The sequence below is a fragment of the Pan paniscus genome, chromosome 9 (genome assembly GCF_029289425.2).
Source record: "Pan paniscus chromosome 9, NHGRI_mPanPan1-v2.0_pri, whole genome shotgun sequence".
NCBI lineage: Eukaryota > Metazoa > Chordata > Mammalia > Primates > Hominidae > Pan > Pan paniscus.
The window spans coordinates 59441148-59461455 of NC_073258.2; the positions used below are offsets into that span (position 1 = coordinate 59441148).

At 38.6% G+C, this 20308-nt stretch overlaps 1 protein-coding gene across 1 annotated transcript; it reads right to left on the reverse strand.

Moving 5' to 3' along the window:
• Window positions 1-473: 473 nt before the first annotated feature.
• Window positions 474-20012, reverse strand: LOC100968198 (olfactory receptor 10Q1). Its single transcript, XM_055095147.1, is given in 3 exon segments — window positions 474-1015; window positions 1018-1471; window positions 20007-20012. Coding segments are annotated over 3 exon segments (1002 nt in total).
• Window positions 20013-20308: the final 296 nt, after the last annotated feature.

The following is a 20308-nucleotide window of genomic DNA, read 5'->3' on the forward strand; positions in this document are numbered from 1 at the left end:
CATGCCCAGCTACTTTTTATATATTTTTTTGTAGAGATGGGGTTTCACCATGTTGCTCAGGCTGGTCTCAAACTCCTGGGCTCAAGTGATCCACCCACCTTGGCCTCCCAAAGTGCTGGGATTACATGTGTGAGCCACAACACCTGGCCTCTCTTTGCTTTCACCCCCACAGTCACATGAGCCAATTTCTTAAAATAAAATTTTCCCTTTATATTGCTTTAGAGGAAAGGTAAAATTATAAATTTGGAGTTAAATGAATGATAGCAGTCTACACTTTTTGGAGTTTTAAGGTTTTGGGAGACCTTTTTTAAAAATGAGAATGATCTGTAGCAACTAAGTACATCAGGCACAGAGAATTAATGAAAGTCCAAATTCCGATACAATAAAGGCAAATCTAGCATTTGGATGGAAGAGTTTTACCATTGTCCCATGCCCAGGTGCCCCTTTCAGTCTCTCGGAGCCTTCAGAAGGACTCAGGTGTCCCTTTGGTACTGAGCACTTTTTTCAAGGGCACCTTTGACATCCTTGTTCCTAAGGGTGTAAATCAAAGGGTTGAGTAATGGTGTGATAAAGGTGTAAACAAGGGTAAACTGGCGGTCCTCATCTGCAGAGGAGCTGGACTGGGGACGCAAGTATGCCAAGGCACAGCAGCCATACTGCAGCAGGACCACGGTGAGGTGGGAGGAGCAGGTGGAGAAGGCCTGGCGGCGGCCCTCAGCAGAATGGATGCTCAGGATGGCACAGGTGATGAACACGTAGGAGACGCAGATGAGTAAGAAGGGGACGGTCAGCACGAGGATGCTCACGACATAGAGGACAGCCTGGTGAACACGGATGGCAGCGCAGGCCAGGCGCTGGATGGGAGGTACATTGCAGAGGAAGTGGTTAATTTCCTGGCGGTGGCCGCAGAAGGGCAAGGTGAAGATTAAGGCGGTGAGCTGCAGGGAGAGGAAGAGGGCCAGGCCCACGGCGCCGCCCAGCATCTGCACGCACAGATTGCAGGTCATGATGAGGGGTAGTGCAAAGGGTGGCAGATGGCCACATAGCGGTCATAGGCCATGATCGCCAAGAGGAAACAGTCAGCACCACCAAGTGTGAGAAAGAAGAACATTTGGGCCCCACATCCAGCCAATGGAATGGGCTTCTGGGCCCCAAAAATGTTGGAAAGCATCAAGGGCACCACAACGGTGGTGTAGCAGATCTCTACAAAGGACAGGTTGGACAAGAAGAAATACACTGGGGTTCAGAGAACGCTGTGTGTGCACACAACCCAGATGATGGCTGTGTTGCCACAGAGGATCATCAAGTAGAAGAGGAGGAAGAGAAGGAAGAGAAGAACCTGAAATTCAGGGACTGTGGTGAACACACGGAACACAAACTCAGTGGGGCCAGACTGGTTGAAGACAGGTTACCACGCAAGCATGCCTTGTGCAAAAGCACTGAGCCGTCCTTGGCTGAGTTGCTTTATTGCCTGAGTAAAATAAAGAGGGAGGACTTTGTTTCTGAGGTGGGAATTACCTAATTGTCATTGAGATTCCCTTTTTTTTTTTTTTTTTTTTGAGACAGGGTTTCACATTGTTACCCAGGCTGGAGTGCAGTGGCGTGATCACAGTTCACTGCAGCCTCTACTTCCCAAGCTCAGGTGATTCCCCCACCTCAGCCTCCTGAGTAGCTAGAACTACAGGCCCACTCCACTATTCCAGTTAATGTTTATATTTTTTGTAGAGATGGAGTCTTTCTTTCTTGCTCAGGTTGGTCTCAAACCCCTGGGCTCAAGCTATCCTCCAGCCTCAGCCTCCTGGAGTGCAGGGATTACAGGTATGAGTCACTGCACCCAACCTGATACTCTAATTGTAATTAAACATAGGTAATTATTTTCCTCCAAAATCTTCATGTGTATTTTCTTGAAGAGAAGGAAACAGATTTCTAAAGTGTTTCTACATTACACTTTAAAATATAAGTTTACTTTAAAATATAAGTTTAAGATAGTAGAACAGTGGTTACTAGGGGAGAGAGGGAGAGGAGATAGGATAGGTAAGTCCAAAGGTATAAACTTGCAGCTGTGTAGGATGAATAAGTGCAGGATCTAATGCATATATAGCATGAGGATTATAGTTAATACTGTAGTATGCACTGAAAATTTGTGAAGAGAGTAGATTTTAGTTGCTCCTACCATAAAAAAGTGCCAACTATGTGAGGTGATAGATATGCTAATTTGCTTGAATATACTACATAATTCACTATGTATATGTATATCAAAATATCATGTTGTACACCTTAAATATACACAATAAAATATAAATGTAATAAACATAGATTTATGAGTTAGGTCTCTGTTTCTGCTACAGTTTCATAATTGTATAACGGTAAACGTCTATAGATAAAATATTAGATGATTCAATCATTCTTATTAATCCCAGTGTTTTGGTCTTATAGAGGACTGGGAATACAACTTTATTGCAATTTTATTCTGACGTATGTTATTTATGTTTATTTATTGAAGTATTTTCTGTAAGACTTCAACTGTGTTCGGAAATCAAATAGATTGACACGTAAAGGCATTTAGTTGCTTGATAGGCAGTCACGAGAGTGAAGCTAGCTGAAATAAGGAAAGATGATGAGGAAACTAAAAATTCCATAGCAGAAAAAAAAACTCTGCTTTCTAAAAAATTACTTTCAGGCAAATTTTTATCTAAAATATCTATTTTGTGGCATAAAAACCCAGGATGTGATGTTTTAAGAAAAACGCATTCTGATCAATGAATCCTATGCTCAATAAAATTGTCGGAATTTTTTAGATTTGCCAATGCTCTGGAATTCTGTCCTTCATATCTATGCTGAAAACAACTAAAAATTTTAGTTAGTTAAAAACATCAAAACTAAAAGTCAATATTGGGTATTTGTAATAGAAAAGTGGAGAGAATTAAAGCATAGTAAAACACAGTTATATCTAAGTAATTATTTCAAATATTGTTTTATAAAGAGCAAAAATTTCAAGTATAGTTCTTGAAAAATGCATTATGGGAAACAGTTTTTAAACCCCATCTCTACTAAAAATACAAAAATTAGCTGGATGTGGTGGCATGCGCCTGTAGTTCCAGCTACTTGGGAGGCTGAGGCAGAAGAATCACTTGACCTCGGGAGGCAGAGGTTCCAGTGAGTTGAGATCACGCCACTGCACTCCAGCCTGGCGACAGAGCCAGACTCCATCTCAAAAAAAAAAAAAAAAGTAATCTGGATCTAATATCTCAACTGATTTTGAAAAGTATGAAAAGCGGATAGGGGAGAAGATAGGTAATATTGTGCTAATTTCCTCAAACTGTTTAAGAAATGATTCAGTATAAACTATAATATCACTTAGATGTGAATAATTGTAGAAAAGTTTATTCTACTTATATTCTTTACCTTTTAATATTAATTACTCTAATAGTAAGTACAAATAGAATGTACTTTTTCAAATATGCATTGTGTCTATCATCTATCTTTTCCCTCAAAATAAGAAAAAAATGAAAGAATGAAACTATTGTTCAAAAGAAAAAAAGCAAACAAAAATAGGTAAGAAATTATATAGAACAAAAATATTTTTTAAAAAGTTTTTGGAAGCAGAATAAAACATATCAATTATTACAATAAATGTTGATAGGCATATATCTCCTATAAAAAGATGTTTAGATTGATTCAAGAAGCAAAAGAATGTTTTTAAGAAGCAAAAAATAGCACCATGGAAAACCTATTATTCTTTTATTCAACGTTTTTTCAGAAAGTTCTACAAAGTGAAATAAGCCATGTCCTCCAACCAATAAAGATGATAGATATCTGACTGTCCCTATGAAAACCTCAAGACAACTAAGAAATTGTTAGAACTAATATGGAAATTCCTTAAGATGACCAATAATTAACTAATTTCCATTTAGTCACTTTGTTCTCTTTCCCTCTATGGAGGGTATCCATAGGACACCCAGTTCTAAGCAAGATTTCACTCCAGTACATCTGAACACTTCTACTCCCACCATTTGAGGTTTTTGCTTGTGAAGTCAACTGTGTTTGTTTCCAACTGTCAATAAACCAAGTACACTTAATATTGCAAAAGTTAATAGTGCATGAAACGTTGTATACACTATTGAACCATGAATGTGAAAGAGGATTCTTTCAATGGATATCAATGTAAATATTTTGAAATTATTTGATAAAAATGAATTGCAAACAAACAATAACTTACTGATGAATTAGCTAAGATGGGCAGAGCTACTATATATGTTTGAGGGAAAAGATCATAAAAATCTTGGATAATGTAGCATGCATTTTGTTTCACAAGAATCCTTAAAGACACTGATATTGCAAATTGTAGACAATGATTTGGGAATGTGATTCACATAAGAAAACTTCAGTTTGCAATAATCATCCCACACAAAACACATACACAAAAAGGCTTGATCATACATCAGAGGGTTAGGGGTAAAAATGTTCATTTATATGTTTTAAGTTAAATTTTTATAATGTATACATTTAAAAAATTAATTTCCTTGCAACTGACTTTTCAATTAATTGATCAAACACTGGCTACTTTGGATAAAAGGGCTTTTACTATATGTAAAACACAATAGTTTTCCCCATATCGACAATAACTAGTTAGAAAATTATAATACCAAAAGTCATACAAATATAAAATATCAATAAATGTAACATGTAATAACTGATACAAATTTAAGGCAATTGTTAAAGCTTTTTGATGGTAAAACTTAATATTTTAAGAATATTATGTGTCTTCAAAATAACACACAATTTTGCTGAAAATCTGATAAGAATTTCAAGAGAATTTGTGTATGTGCATGCACATGTACTTTATAATGTGATTTTAAAGTTTATTTGGAAGAATAATCAATTGAGAATAAGTAGATGTTAAGAATATTTAGATATATTCTCATTTACATGCTATATGAGAATAAGATGTTAAAGTAGATGTTAAAAACCATTAAAATGCTAAGAAAGATGTTTAAAAGAGAACAAAAGTGAAACTTGTACTAAAAATTAAAATATTGCATAAATTATAATATTTCATAAATACATAATGTATTATAATTGCATCAGAAATGAAAAATAAGTGTAGGAATAGAGAGACAGTTCCATAAAACAAAAATACCCATGAATATATGAGTCTTAAATACACAGTAAAGTCAAGATAGCAAAACAGAGTGGTTCAGAGCTCTTTGCCATCAGACTACTTGTGTTCTAAGTAATCTTGGACACTTTACATAAAATCTTTATACTTCAATTTTTCTCACCTATAATATGGGAATAATAAATGTACTTGCCAATAGGGTTTCTGTGATGATATGATGAAAACAAATAAAAGGCACTTAAAGCTAGTGCCTATAAACATCCACTAAATGTCAGCTCTTACTGTTTTTCAAATAACCACGGCTTTGGAATAATGGGCTAATATTTGTTTTGACATCATTTTCCTGTTACTATAACTGAAGTTTATTTTGGATGATCAAAATTTATATTCTCAAAAAGAGAAATCATAAAGGTAATAGAAGACTTATGTATAGTTAAGGACAAAACTAAGACCTCATTCCAGCAAGCTTAATTATTAGAAGGTGGAATCCACCTTGCAATCTTTGGTTCTTGGATTTTGCACTTTTAATATATATCAATTGCTTTGCAATTTAGTCATAGACATTGCAAAAATATGCGCAGAAAAGACATATTAGTTGAACAATTCTGTTGCAGTGTCTGAAACAAATACCCAAACTTTGTCTGGGTCTAAATTTGTAGGAGAGGGAGGCAATCTCCTATGAACTGAGAGTTGAGAAGCCTCCAAAAATATCTCCTGCCTCAGTGTCCCTCTAAAGGCACTGGCACTGTGAAGGAATTTCTTGCTATGCATTCCAACAAGAAAACACACAGGCTTTAAAGTCTTCCCACCTGCGTTTAATCCTGACGCTGCCCCATGCCAGGTGTCTGACTTTGTGAAATTTACTTAGTAAATAAAGCTTACAAAGCAGTTTTCTTAGCTATCTTGCAGAACTAGTGTGAATATTAGTAAAAAAAACTATATACGGAAAGTGCCCTGTGCTGTGCCCAGCTTTTCTTTCCCAAAACGTTTTTTTATTGTTATTATTATTATACTTTAAGTTTTAGGGTACATGTGCACAATGTGCAGGTTAGTTACATATGTATACATGTGCCATGCTGGTGTGCTGCACCCATTAACTCGTCATTTAGCATTAGGTATATCTCCTAATGCTATCCCTCCCCACTCCCGCCACCCGACAACAGTCCCCAGAGTGTGATGTTCCCCTTCCTGTGTCCATGTGTTCTCATTGTTCAATTCCCATCTATGAGTGAGAACATGTTTTTTATTGCAAAACACACGTAACATAAAATTTACCATCTTAATCATTTTAAGTGCAGTTCAGCAGTGTTAAGTACATTTATATTCTTGTGCAACCATCACCTCACTACCGTCTGTCTCCAGAACTCTTTTCATCTTGCAAAACTGAATCTCTAAACTGTTAAACAACGACTACCATTTCTCCCTATCCCCAGCCTCTGGCAATCACTGTTCTACTCTCTGTCTCTATAATTTTGACTATTTTGGGGTCCTCATATAAGTGAAATAATACAGTTTTTATCTTTTTGTGACTGACTTATTTCGCTTAGTATGTTTAGATTTTAATAGGGGCTCACCCCTTCCCACTCCCTTACCCTCTCCAATCACTTGAATACTATCTTATCTCCTTGAAATCATGGAAACTCCCTCAGCCTGACAACCTTTTCATTCTTTCATTTTCTTAGCTAATTTCTGCAGCTTGCAGCTCAGGATTCAGCTCAAAAATCAGTTATCTAGAAAGCAACCCTAATTCTCATTTTCCTCTCACCTTCAGGATAAGGTGTTCCTCCTATGAACTACTGTAGAACTGTGCATGTTTCTCAATTACAAGATGGTTAGCCCTGCATCAGGCTAATTGCTGACATGTGAGCAAGCAGATAAGCAAGGAAGCTAGCCGGCCTTTATTGAGCATTTTACATGCTGAAATCATATTCTCAGCTCTGTGGGGGAATATGAAATAAAATTATATTAAAAAGAGTCTTTGTTGGCCAGGGATGATGGCTCACACCTGTAATCCCAGCACTTTGGGAGGCCGAGGCGGGCAGATCACAAGGTCAGGAGTTTGAGACCAGCCTGGCCAACATGGTAAAACCCCATATCTACTAAAAATACAAAAATTAGCTGGGTGTGGTGGTGGCATGTGCCTTTAATCCCAGCTACTCAGAAGGCTGAGGCATGAGAATCGCTTGAACCTGGGAGACAGAGGTTGCAGTGAGCCGATATTGTACCACTTCACTCCAACCTGGGTGACAGAGCGAGACTCTGTCTCAAAAAAAAAAAAAAAAAAAAAAAAAAAAAGGCCGTGTCCCCAATCATATAAAGGAGATCTGACATTTAATGAAATCTGGGAAAAAAATCTTCTAAATGAAGGTTTTTAAAATTATCTTTTTAGAAAAATAGATATAAAATACTCCTTCTCCCAAATACAACAATACATAGATAGATAGATAGATAGATAGATAGATAGATAGATAGATAGATACATAGATAGATACATAGATACATAGATAGACAGATAGATAGATAGATGAATGGATAGATCCATAGATAAACAGAGTAACGCATAAAAACATAAGTAGGTACAAAGATGCATATATCCATAGTCAAGCACATTTGGGAAACACTAAAAATTGTATCTCTTTGTGATCCACAATGATATTAGCATTAAAAGCCTCTGAGAATTATGTATTATACATGAGAAATATGTATAAATTTAACTCTTTTAAAAAAATTTATTTCTGTATGAAATGTTTTTTCACACAGTTCAACTAGCATTTCATAAAAGCCTCTTTAGATGCTGTAAAAAGCATTTCGAATATAATAATAAGTTACATCGTGATATTTAGGCAGTATCTAAGCTAACTTTATGTGTTAATTCAGTTACACTTCACAGCAACACCATGGGACAGGCAATATTTTAATGCCTTTCTTGCAAATAAAGAGCTGAGGTCCCAAAAGATTAGGTAACTAGTCCGAGATCAAGCAGCTGGTCAGTGGTGGAGTTGAGATTTAAGCTGAAGCATATTGAATCTAGCAAATGAAGACCTGAGTTTGGGCTCTGTTGGGTAAGCCACAATCAAAGCTTCATTTTCTTCATCTGGGAAGTGTAGATACCCAATCCATTATGTTATTTGAGTTATTCAATTCTTTTTCAACAGACCTTTATGTGCTCCCTACAGTTGAAAGCAGGGATTGGCAAACTTTTGTTATAAAGGGCCAGATTGTAAAATTTTAGGCATCATGGGCCAAATCAGTTGTTTGAACATAATTTGCCTGCCTCCCTTCCTCCCTCTCTTCTCTTCCTCCCTCCTGTCTCTCATTTTTTCTTAAAAATGTAAAACACATTCTTTGTTAAATGGCTGTAAAAAGGAGGCTGGATTTTAACTTTAGGTCTAACTTGCTTACCCTTGCTATAAAGTATTAAACAGTATAAGTTAATATCAGTCAGGAAATAGAAGAGCCAATTAGTTGTTAAACAGTAAAGCGTCTGAAGATGGTTCCTTACCTCTTTGCAATTCATTTCATTTCATCAGTCATCAAAGAAAATTTATACCAGCAAACTTTTTTTCAGAAATGCTAAAAGTTTCTGCCATAGATGATTAAGGGAACTCGTTCAGAATGCTTTCCTGCCCTATATATCATGTTCTTAAGGGACAAAATGCGATAAGAATACATGGACTCTTGAAGTGTAAAATCTTCTAGAAATATTTTAACAAGTGAACAGAAGGTAATGACCTTGAAACATCTACATAGGAATGAGAAAGACAGCCGGGCGCGGTGGCTCACGCCTGTATCCCAGCACTTTGGGAGGCTGAGGCAAGCGGATCACCTGAGGTCAGGAGTTTGATACCGGCCTGGCCAACATGGTGAAACCCCGTCTCTACTAAAAATACAAAAATTAGCCGGGCGTGGTGGCAGGTGCCTGTAATCCCAGCTACCTGGGAGACTGAGGCAGGAGAATCGCTTGAACTCAGGAGTAGGAGGCTGCAGTGAGGCGAGACTGGGCCAGTGCACTCCAGCGTGGGTGAACAGAGCAACAACAACAACAACAACAAAAGCCAGGCGCGGTGGCTCACGCCTGTAATCCCAGCACTTTGGGAGGCCGAGGCAAGAGGATCATGAGGTCAAGAAATCGAGACCATGCTGGCCAACATCGTGAAACCCCGTCTCTATTAAAAACACAAAACTTAGCTGGGCGTGGTGGCGCGCACCTGTAGTCCCAGCTACTCTGAGGCTGAGGCAGGAGAATCTCTTGAACCCCAGAGGCGGAGGTCGCAGTGAGCTGAGATTGTGCCACTGCACTTCGGCCTGGCAACAGAGCGAGACTTGGTTTCAAAAAAAAAAAAAAAGCAAACAAACAACAACAAACAAACAAACAACAAACAAAAAAGGAAAGAGTAGGCTGGTGTTCAGGAAAAGAGGGAAGTTTTTAGAAAGCTGTGCTTGGGATACAGCAAAAGAAAGAAGGATACCAAGAAAGTAAGAATACCCCTTCCTGTGTCCATGTGTTCTCATTGTTCAATTCCCACCTATGAGTGAGAATATGCAGTGTTTGGTTTTTTGTTCTTGAGATAGTTTACTGAGAATGATGATTTCCAATTTCATCCATGTCCCTACAAAGGACATGAACTCATCATTTTTTATGGCTGCATAGTATTCCATGGTGTATATGTGCACCAGCATGGCACATGTATACATATGTAACTAACCTGCACATTGTGCACAGGTACCCTAAAATTTAAAGTATAATAATAATAAAAAAGAGAGAGAGAGAGAAAAAAAGAATACCACGCAGTTATCCTAAACCAGTCTCCTGCATGGGAAGACCAGGCTCTGTGTCTGCATTCTTCTTTTTACTCAGAGGCGATTCTCTGATATAGCCTGATTTATCCACATAATTTTGTGCCCTATATGATGTCTCTTTTAACTAATGAGTCTCCAAAGGGAAGAAATTTCCCTAGTGGCTTTTCTCAAGCCAAATCCAACTAAAATCATATTTCAGAGAAATTTCCTGGGTTAATAAACTGGAACAAAGTTATGGGCAACTCTTCATGTGACAATCACAGACAACCACCATCTGGAGTCCACGGAGAGATCCCCTCCCTGTTATGTACTTTTGTATTAGGAGTCCTTGTTCTGATGGATATTATATTTATAATGTAATATTATGTTCCTATTTATAATTTAAGGTCCCACGAAGCGTATGGCTTGGCTTAATTATTATTCATTTGTGTGCATTTGCTTTGCTGCCTTTGCCATGAGCAAGCGCATTATTTCTGGATACATCCCAACTAAGTAGTCATGGTACTTTCAGCTTCTATCATCACCAGCTTCTACTAGCTTCTATCAGTCAGATTATAAGTATGTCTCTATTGCCTGTGGGGAACCTAGTTCCTGTCTCCTGTCCCTACTGGGCATGTTAACTCCTCATTCTTGACTGGGATTGAAATCCTTATCTCCACTGACTATTTCTGTTTTCAATATTCCATAGTCTTCTACATTTAGTCATCAGTAATCACTGTGGTTTCAATTCTATTTCTGGTTTTCAGGAATTTTAATATTATTTTTGACTCTGGTGGTTACATAAAGTTTAATTTTTTCCTGTTATTGGAACGTGTTTAGAGTAGAATTAGAAGGTTTCATGTACATTCATTTTATTTTCTCTATAAAAGAAACTGATCCTAGAATTTGTCCTAATAAGAATACCACAAAATTAAGCATTTTCCCCAAATAACATTGAGAAGTCTAACATATGCTTAAGCCTCCTCTTTTCTAAGAATATATTTTCTCCATTTACTTTCCAATGAGGATCTCAACTAAAACTCTGCTACTCAAAAGGTAGCATAAGGATCAGTGTAATCCGGGAAATGTTTGTTGCTGGTTTCACAAAAGATATGCATAAAAATTGAGAATAAGTTTCAAAACTTTTAGAGCCATTTGACATTGCCATACCACTGACCCAGCAATCTTCCCTCTCATGTTGTTGAATATAGACCAGTTCTGGTGTGGCCACACTTCTGTGTGATGAATCTCATCCAGCATGAATGGTATAGTGGAATGAACCATAGAACATGTTAACTTGTATGATATTTTAAGGTTAGCATGTCAAATGTAATCTAAAATAATACAAATATATGAGAAAATGAGAGCATTTTTTGCATGTGTGTATATAGCTTTTAATAAACAGCCTTGAAAAATGCTATATATAGATAGATAGCATTTTATTTTATTTTATTTTACGTTAAGTTCTGGGATACATGTGCTGATCATGTAGGTTTGTTACATAGGTATACATGTGCCATGCTGGTTTGCTGCACCTATCAACCTGTCGTCTAGGTTTTAAGCTCTGCATGCATTAGGTATTTATCCTAATGCTCTCCCTCTCCTTTCCCTCAACCCTTCGACAGGCCCCGGTTTGTGATGTTCACCTCCCTGTGTCCAAGTGTTCTCATTGTTCAACTCCCACCTATGAGTGAGAATATGAGGTGTTTGATTTTGTTCCTGTGTTAGTTTGCTGAGGATGATGGTTTCCAGCTTCATCCATGTCCCTTCAAAGGACATGAACTTATTCTTTTTCTATGGCTGCATAGTATTCCATGGTGTATATGTGCCACATTTTCTTTGTCTAGTCTATCATTGATGGGCATTTGGGTTGGTTCCAAGTCTTTGCTCTTGTAAATAGTGTTGCAATAAACATACATGTGCATGTGTCTCAGAAATACCATTTGACCCAGCAATCCCATTACTAGGTACATACACAAAGGAAAATGAAAACATTTAAAACAATTTTTTTAAGTGTTGCTTTTATAGTACTTAATTTTTAATGAAAAATTATAGCTAAATTAGAAAAACAAAGTCTATATACTTTTTAACTTAAAAAATTGAAGTGTAGTTTTCATACTGTGAAATGCAGTATACGTTTCATTTAGATTTGACAAATGCATGAATTCATGTAATCTACATCTTTACCAATATTTCATTGCCCCCAGAAAGTTTCCCTGTGTCCCTAGCTCGCAAATACCTGCCCTGAAACACAACACGTCTTTCTTTCTTTCTTTTCTTTGAAATTATAGGTTAGCTTTGATTGCTACTGAACTTCATGCAGATTGAGTCATACAGCATGCACTCCTTTGTTGTCTGGATTCTCTCATTAGATTTATCCACATTGTTGGGTGTATCTGTATTTCACTCTTTTCACTGCTGAACAGTATTTCATTGTATGAGTATACTGAAATTACTGATCTGTTCTGTTGAAAAACGTTTGTCCTGGCTAAATACTTAGGAGTCAAATTTCTGGATCATAGAATTGAAGGATTTTTAATTTTATAAGAACCATCATATTGCTTTCCACATTTATCATCAGTGTATTAGAGTTCATTTGCTCCACATTCTAGCCAGCATTTAGTGTTGGCAGTCCTTTAAATTTTAGACATTCTAAAATCACATTATCATTGTTGTTTTAATTTTTTTTTCCTTGGAGAATAATGTTGAAAACTTTTTTAATGGGAATATTGGGCATATGTATGTCTTTCTTTGCAAAGTATTTGGTCAATGTTTTGACATTTAAAAAATTATGCTGTTTATCTATTTTCATTAATTACTTATGACTTTTTATTCTCTATGTATTCTGGTATAAGTTCATTTTCAGAACTTATATTTCCCCCAGTGTTGATTTATGTATTTTTCTTTTTTTGATTTTTAAAAATTTTATTTTATTTTATTTTATTATACTTTAAGTTTTAGGGTACATGTGCACAAAGTGCAGGTTCGTTACATATGTATACATGTGCCATGTTGGTGTGCTGCACCCATTAACTCATCATTTAACATTAGGTATATCTCCTAATGCTATCCCTCCCCCTTCCCCCCACCCCACAACAGGCCCTGGTGTGTGATGTTCCCCTTCCTGTGTCCATGTGTTCTCATTGTTCAATTCCCACCTATGAGTGAGAACATGCAGTGTTCGGTTTTTTGTCCTTGTGATAGTTTGCTGAGAATGATGGTTTCCAGCTTCATCCAAGTCCCTACAAACGACATGAACTCATCATTTTTTTATGGCTGCATAGTATTCCATGGTGTATATGTGCCACATTTTCTTAATCCAGTCTATCATTGTTGGACATTTGGGTTGGTTCCAAGTCTTTGCTATTGTGAATAGTGCCACAATAAACATACGTGTGCATGCGTCTTTATAGCAGCATGATTTATAATCCTTTGGATATATACCCAGTAATGGGATGGCTGGGTCAAATGGTATTTCTAGTTCAGTGTCCCTGAGGAATAACCACACTGACTTCCACAATGGTTGAGCAAGTTTACAGTCCCACCAACAGTGTAAAAGTGTTCCTATTTCTCCACATCCTCTCCAGCACCTGTTGTTTCCTGACTTTTTAATGATCGCCATTCTAACTGGTGTGAGATGGTATCTCATTGTGGTTTTGATTTTTGCATTTCTCTGATGGCCAGTGATGATGAGCATTTTTTCAAGTGTGTCTTTTGGCTGCATAAATGTCTTCTATTGAGAAGTGTCTGTTCATATCCTTCACCCACTTTTTGATGGGATTGTTTGTTCTTTTCTTGTAAATTTGTTTGAGTTCATTGTAGATTCTGGATATTAGCCCTTTGTCAGATGAGTAGCTTGCAAAAATTTTCTCCCATTCTGTAGGTTGCCTGTTCACTCTGATGGTAGTTTCTTTTGCTGTGTGGAAGCTCTTTAGTTTAATTAGATCCCGTTTGTCAATTTTGGCTTTTGTTGCCATTGCTTTTGGTGTTTTAGACATGAAGTCCTTGCCCATGCCTGTGTCCTGAATGGTATTGCCTAGGTTTTCTTCTAGGGTTTTTATGGTTTTAGGTCTAACATGTAAGTCTTTAATCCATCTTGAATTAATTTTTGTATAAGGTGTAAGGAAGGGATCCAGTTTCAGCTTTCTACATATGGCTAGCCAGTTTTCCCAGCATCATTTATTAAATAGGGAATCCTTTCCCCATTGCCTGTTTTTCTCAGGTTTGTCAAAGATCAGATAGTTGTAGATATGCGGAATTATTTCTGAGGGCTTTGTTCTGTTCCATTGGTCTATATCTCTGTTTTGGTACCAGTACCATGATGTTTTGGTTACTGTAGCCTTGTAGTATAGTTTGAAGTCAGGTAGTGTGATGCCACCAGCTTTGTTCTTTTGGCTTAGGATTGACTTGGCAATGCGGGCTCTTTTTTGGTTCCATATGAACGTTAAAGTAGTTTTTTCCAATTCTGTGAAGAAAGTCATTGGTAGCTTGATGGGGATGGCATTGAATCTATAAATGACCTTGGGCAGTATGGCCATTTTCACAATATTGATTCTTCCTACCCATGAGCATGGAATGTTCTTCCATTTCTTTGTATCCTCTTTTATTTCATTGAGCAGTGGTTTGTAGTTCTCCTTGAAGAGGTCCTTCACATCCCTTGTAAGTTGGATTCCTAGGTATTTTATTCCCTTTGAAGCAATTGTGAATGGGAGTTTCTGTTTGTCTGTTATTGGTGTATAAGAATGCTTGTGATTTTTGCACATTGATTTTGTATGCTGAGCCTTTGCTGAAGTTGCTTATCAGCTTAAGGAGATTTGGGGCTGAGACGATGAGGTTTTCTAGATATACAATCATGTCATCTGCAAATAGGGACAATTTGACTTCCTCTTTTCCTAATTGCATACCCTTTATTTCCTTCTCCTGCCTGATTGCCCTGGCCAGAACTTCCAACACTATGTTGAATAGGAGTGGTGAGAGAGGGCATCACTGTCTTGTGCTAGCTTTCAAAGGGAATGCTTCCAGTTTTTGTCCATTCAGTATGATATTGTCTGTGGGTTTGTCATAGATAGCTCTTATTATTTTGAGATACATCCCATCAATACCTAATTTATTTAGAGTTTTTAGCATGAAGGGTTGTTGAATTTTGTCAATGGCCTTTTCTGCATCTATTGAGATAATCATGTGGTTTTTGTTTTTGGTTCTGTTTATATGCTGGATTACGTTTATTGATTTTCATATGTTGAAGCAGCCTTGCATCCCAGGGATGAAGCTCACTTGATCATGGTGAGTAAGCTTTTTGATGTGCTGCTGGATTTGGTTTGCCAGTATTTTATTGAGGATTTTTGCATCAATGTTTATCAAGGATATTGGTCTAAAATTATCTTTTTTGGTTGTGTCTCTGCCAGGCTTTGATATCAGGATGATTCTGGCCTCATAAAATGAGTTAGGGAGGATTCCCTCTTTTTCTATTGATTGGAATAGTTTCAGAAGGAATGGTACCAGCTCCTCTTTGTACCTCTGATAGAATTCGGCTGTGAATCCATCTGGTCCTGGACTTTTTTTGGTTGGTAAGCTATTAATTATTGCCTCAATTTCAGAGCCTGTTATTGGTCTATTCAGAGATTCAACTTCTTCCTGGTTTAGTCTTGGGAGGGTGTATGTGTCGAGGAATTTATCCATTTCTTCTAGATTTTCTAGTTTATTTGCATAGAGGTGTTTATAGTATTCTCTGATGGTAGTTTGTATTTCTGTGGGATCAGTGGTAATGTCCCCTTTGTCATTTTTTATTGCATCTATTTGATTCTTCTCTCTTTTCTTCTTTATTAGTCCTGCTAGCGGTCTATCAATTTTGTTGATCTTTTCAAAAAACCAGCTCCTGTATTCACTGATTTTTTGAAAGGTGTTTTTTGTCTCTATTTCCTTCAGTTCTGCTCTGATCTTAGTTATTTCTTGCCTTCTGCTAGCTTTTGAATGTGTTTGCTCTTGCTTCTCTAGTTCTTTTCATTGTGATGTTAGGGTGTCAGTTTTAGATCTTTCCTGCTTTCTCTTGTGGGCAGTTAGTGCCATAAATTTCCCTGTACACACTGCTTTGAATGTGTCCCAGAGATTCTGATATGTTGTGTCTCTGTTCTCATTGGTTTCAAAGAACATCTTTACTTCTGCCTTCATTTTGTTATGTACCCAGTAGTCATTCAGGAGCAGGTTGTTCTGTTTCCATGTAGTTGAGTGGTTTTGAGTGTGTTTCTTAATCCTGAGTTCTAGTTTGATTGCACTGTGGTCTGAGAGACAGTTTGTTACAATTTCTGTTCTTTTAGATTTGCTGAGGAGAGCTTTACTTCCAACTATGTGGTCAATTTTGGAATAAGTGTGGTGTGCTGCTAAGGAGAATGTATATTCTGTTGATTTGTGGTGGAGAGTTCTGTAGATGTCTATTAGGTCCACTTGGTGCAGAGCTGAGTTCAATTCCTGGATATCCTTGTTAACTTTCTGTCTTGCTGATCTGTCTAATGTTGACAGTGGGGTGTTAAAGTCTCCCATTATTATTGTGTGGGAGTCTAAGTCTCTTTGTAGGTCTCTAAGGACTTGCTTTATGAATCTGGGTGCTCCTGTATTGGGTGCATATATATTTAGGATAGTTAGCTCTTCTTGTTGAGTTGATCCCTTTACCATTATGTAATGGCCTTCTTTGTCTCTTTTGATCTTTGTTGGTTTAAAGTCTGTTTTATCAGAGACTAGGATTGCAACCCCTGCCTTTTTTTGTTTTCCATTTGCTTGGTAGATCTTCCTCCATCCTTTTATTTTGAATCTATGTGTGTCTCTGCACGTGAGACGGGTTTCCTGAATACAGCACACTGATGGGTCTTGACTCTTTATCCAATTTGCCAGTCTGTGTCTTTTAATTGGAGCATTTAGCCCATTTATATTTAAGGTTAATATTGTTATGTTTGAATTTTTTCCTGTCATTATGATGTTAGCTGGTTATTTTGCTTGTTAGTTGATGCAGTTTCTCCCTAGCCTCATTGGGCTTTACAATTTGGCATGTTTTTGCAGTGGCTGGTACCGGTTGTTCCTTTCCATGTTTAGTGCTTCCTTCAGGAGCTCTTTTAGGGCAGGCCTGGTGGTGACAAAATCTCTCAGCATTTGCTTGTCTGTAAAGGATTTTATTTCCCCTTCACTTATGAAGCTTAGTTTGGCCGGATATGAAATTCTGGTTTGAAAAGTCTTTTCTTTAAGATTGTTGAATATTGGCCCCCACTCTCTTCTGGCTTGTAGAGTTTCTGCCGAGATATCAGCTGTTAGTCTGATGGGCTTCCCTTTGTGGGTAACCCGACCTTTCTCTCTGGCTGCCCTTAACATTTTTTCCTTCATTTCATCTTTGGTGAATCTGACAATTATGTGTTTTGGAGTGGCTCTTCTCAAGGAGTATCTTTGTGGCATTCTCTGTATTTCCTGAATTTGAAGGTTGGCCTGCCTTGCTAGACTGGGGAAGTTCTCCTGGATAATATCCTGCAGAGTGTTTTCCAACTTGGCTCCATTCTCCCCATCACTTTCAGGAACACCAATCAGATGTAGATTTGGTCTTTTCACATAGCCCCATATTTCTTGGAGGCTTTGTTCATTTCTGTTTATTCTTTTTTCTCTAAACTTCCCTTCTCACTTCATTTCATTCATTTCATCTGCCATCACTGATACCCTTTTTTCCAGTTGATCAAATCAGCTTCTGAGGCTTGTGCATTGATCACGTAGTTCTTGTGCCTTGGTTTTCAGCTCCATCAGGTCCTTTAAGAACTTCTCTGCTTTGGTTATTCTAGTTAGCCATTCGTCTAATTTTTTTTCAAGGTTTCAACTTCTTTGCCATGCATTCGAACTTCCTCCTTTAGCTTGGAGTAGTTTGATCGTCTGAAGCCTTCTTCTCTCAACTCGTCAAAGTCGTTCTCCGTCCAGCTTTGTTCCATTGCTGGTGAGGAGCTGCATTCCTTTGGAGGAGGAGAGGCACTCAGATTTTTAGAGTTTCCAGTTTTTCTGCTCTGTTTTTTCCCCATCTTTGTGATTTTATCCACCTTTGGTCTTTGATGATGGTGACATACAGATGGGTTTTTGGTGTGGATGTCCTTTCTGTTTGTTAGTTTTCCTTCTAACAGTCAGGACCCTCAGCTGCAGGTCTGTTGGAGTTTGCTGGAGGTCCACTCCAGACCCTGTTTGCCTGGGTATCAGCAGCAGAGGCTGCAGAACAGCGGATATTGGTGAACAGCAGATGTTGCTGCCTGATCGTTCCTCTGGAAGTTTTGTCTCAGAGGAGTACCCAGCCGTGTGAGGTGTCAGTCTGCCCCTACTGGAGGGTGCCTCCCAGTTAGGCTACTTGGGGGTCAGGGACCCACTTGAGGAGGCAGTCTGTCCATTCTCAGATGTCCAGCTGTGTGCCGGGAGAACCACTCCTCTCTTCAAGGCTCAGTTGGAAATGCAAAAATCAGCCATCTTCTGTGTCGCTCATGCTGGGAGCTGTAGACTGGAGCTGTTCCTATTCAGCCATCTTGGCTCCACTCCCATCACCCCATGGCTGTGGCCTTTCTCTGATCTCACTTTTCCTTTTTGGTTTGTTCCTCTTGGTCCCTATTATAGAATACCGAGGTTGTCAGGCTTAATAATGCCTCCAGATTTTGTTCAGGGCCCAGAGCTCACTTTTGGAGCTTCCTCCTGATATCTGAGGCTGACTGGGTAATAAACTTATCTTTTAGGATCAATTGACACTCAAGGGAGTTGGGTGACAGGGGAGTATATTTTCTTAAGCCCTCCCATAGCTACTTGAGGAAGGCAGAAGGATTTTCTTCCTTTCCCTGAGTCATGGTGGACATCATTGAATAATTCATGGGCTTTTTCCTAATTCTTCTTAGTCCTTCTAGAACACAGGTCAACAGATGTTTGTGACTCCAGTCCCCATGATCTGAGTCAAGGTACCAGTGAGGATCCATACTGGGACGGCTTGCTGACCAGTAGGGAATTTGTCCCTTTTTTCAGCTGTCATTCTATCATTTACTTGACTAAGATACCAGGTATGTCCAAACTCTTGGGCTGCAGCTAAAGCCACATTCTTTTCATTAAAGGCCAGGGTTTTACCTAATAATAGCATGACATCTCTCCCAGTGAGGTCAAAGATTTGCCCTAGACCCTGTAGGATATCTATGTACCTATCAGGATCATCTGAAACTTTTCCCAGGTCTACCCTGATCTGTTTTAAATCAGAGAGGGAGAAGGGGACATGTACCCGGGTTGGGCCAAATTGCCCTCCCCCTACAGTTTGAAGGGGACACAACCAATAGCCCTGGGGGTTTTGTGGTCCTTTGGAGATTTCTTTGCTTGTTTCCTTCTGTGTGGGGGGGATTAGAGGAGTCTTATCAATAGGGAGGGGAGCTGTAGGGAGGCTAGGATATGGAGGTAAGTTGAGAGGTTCTCTTGTGGGATGTAAATTACAAGCTTTGCATAGTTATGGATTATCCTTCAATGAAAAGAAAGCTTGAACATAAGGTATTTCACTCCATTTGCCTTCCGTCTTACAGAAAAGGTCAAGCTGCAGGATAGTATTGTAATTTATACTTCCCTTTGGTGGCTATTTTTTCCCATTAGAGAGAGAATATTGGGGCCAGGCCATAGTGCAGAAAAAAATGAGCTGCCTCTTTTTCAGGGTTTGCAGGTCACATTGGTCCCAATGGCTTAGAATGCATTTCAAGGGTGAGCCTGTTTTTGCCTGAGCGTTTCTCATCTGAAAGAAAAAAACTACCCGTGGTTTTGGTTTGTTTTTTCCCCGCCCTGCCCAAGAACCTGCAACGGTCCCTGGACCCTGCTGATCAGAATAGTTGTACTCACTGACACGGCAGCAGATCCCTCTCTTGTCCAAGAACCCGCCACGGTCCCTGGACCCTGCTGATCAGAATAGTTGCGTTCACCGATGCAGCAGCAGAAACACTAGTTTTCCTCCTAGACCACAAAGAGGACTGAGAAAAGTCGGATTTAGTGGCCCTTACCAATGCATTCTCAAAAACCTGCACCCTTGCCTTTCCTCTTAGACCACAAAGAGGACTGACTGAGAAAAATCGGATTTAGTGGCCCTTACCAACATATTCGCGAAAACCTGTTAGAGTCCTAAGTGTTTTCTCCTGTTAGTATTGGGACCTTACTCCTGTCCTACAAAGATGATATGCTTCAAAATGGAGTGGAGGGCCATACCCTGAGGGAGGGAAGGGATCTCCAGGGTTGGAAGAGTGACACCTTTTGTCCTTACTTCTCTTCATATGGATAGGAAGGATATCATTTCTGAGACTCCCCATATCCTAGCTTCGGGAATAATCTTTGTTAGGCCTGCTAGTCTGAGGAGGGATCCTAAAATTCCAGATAGTCTCCCCATCTGACAGGGCT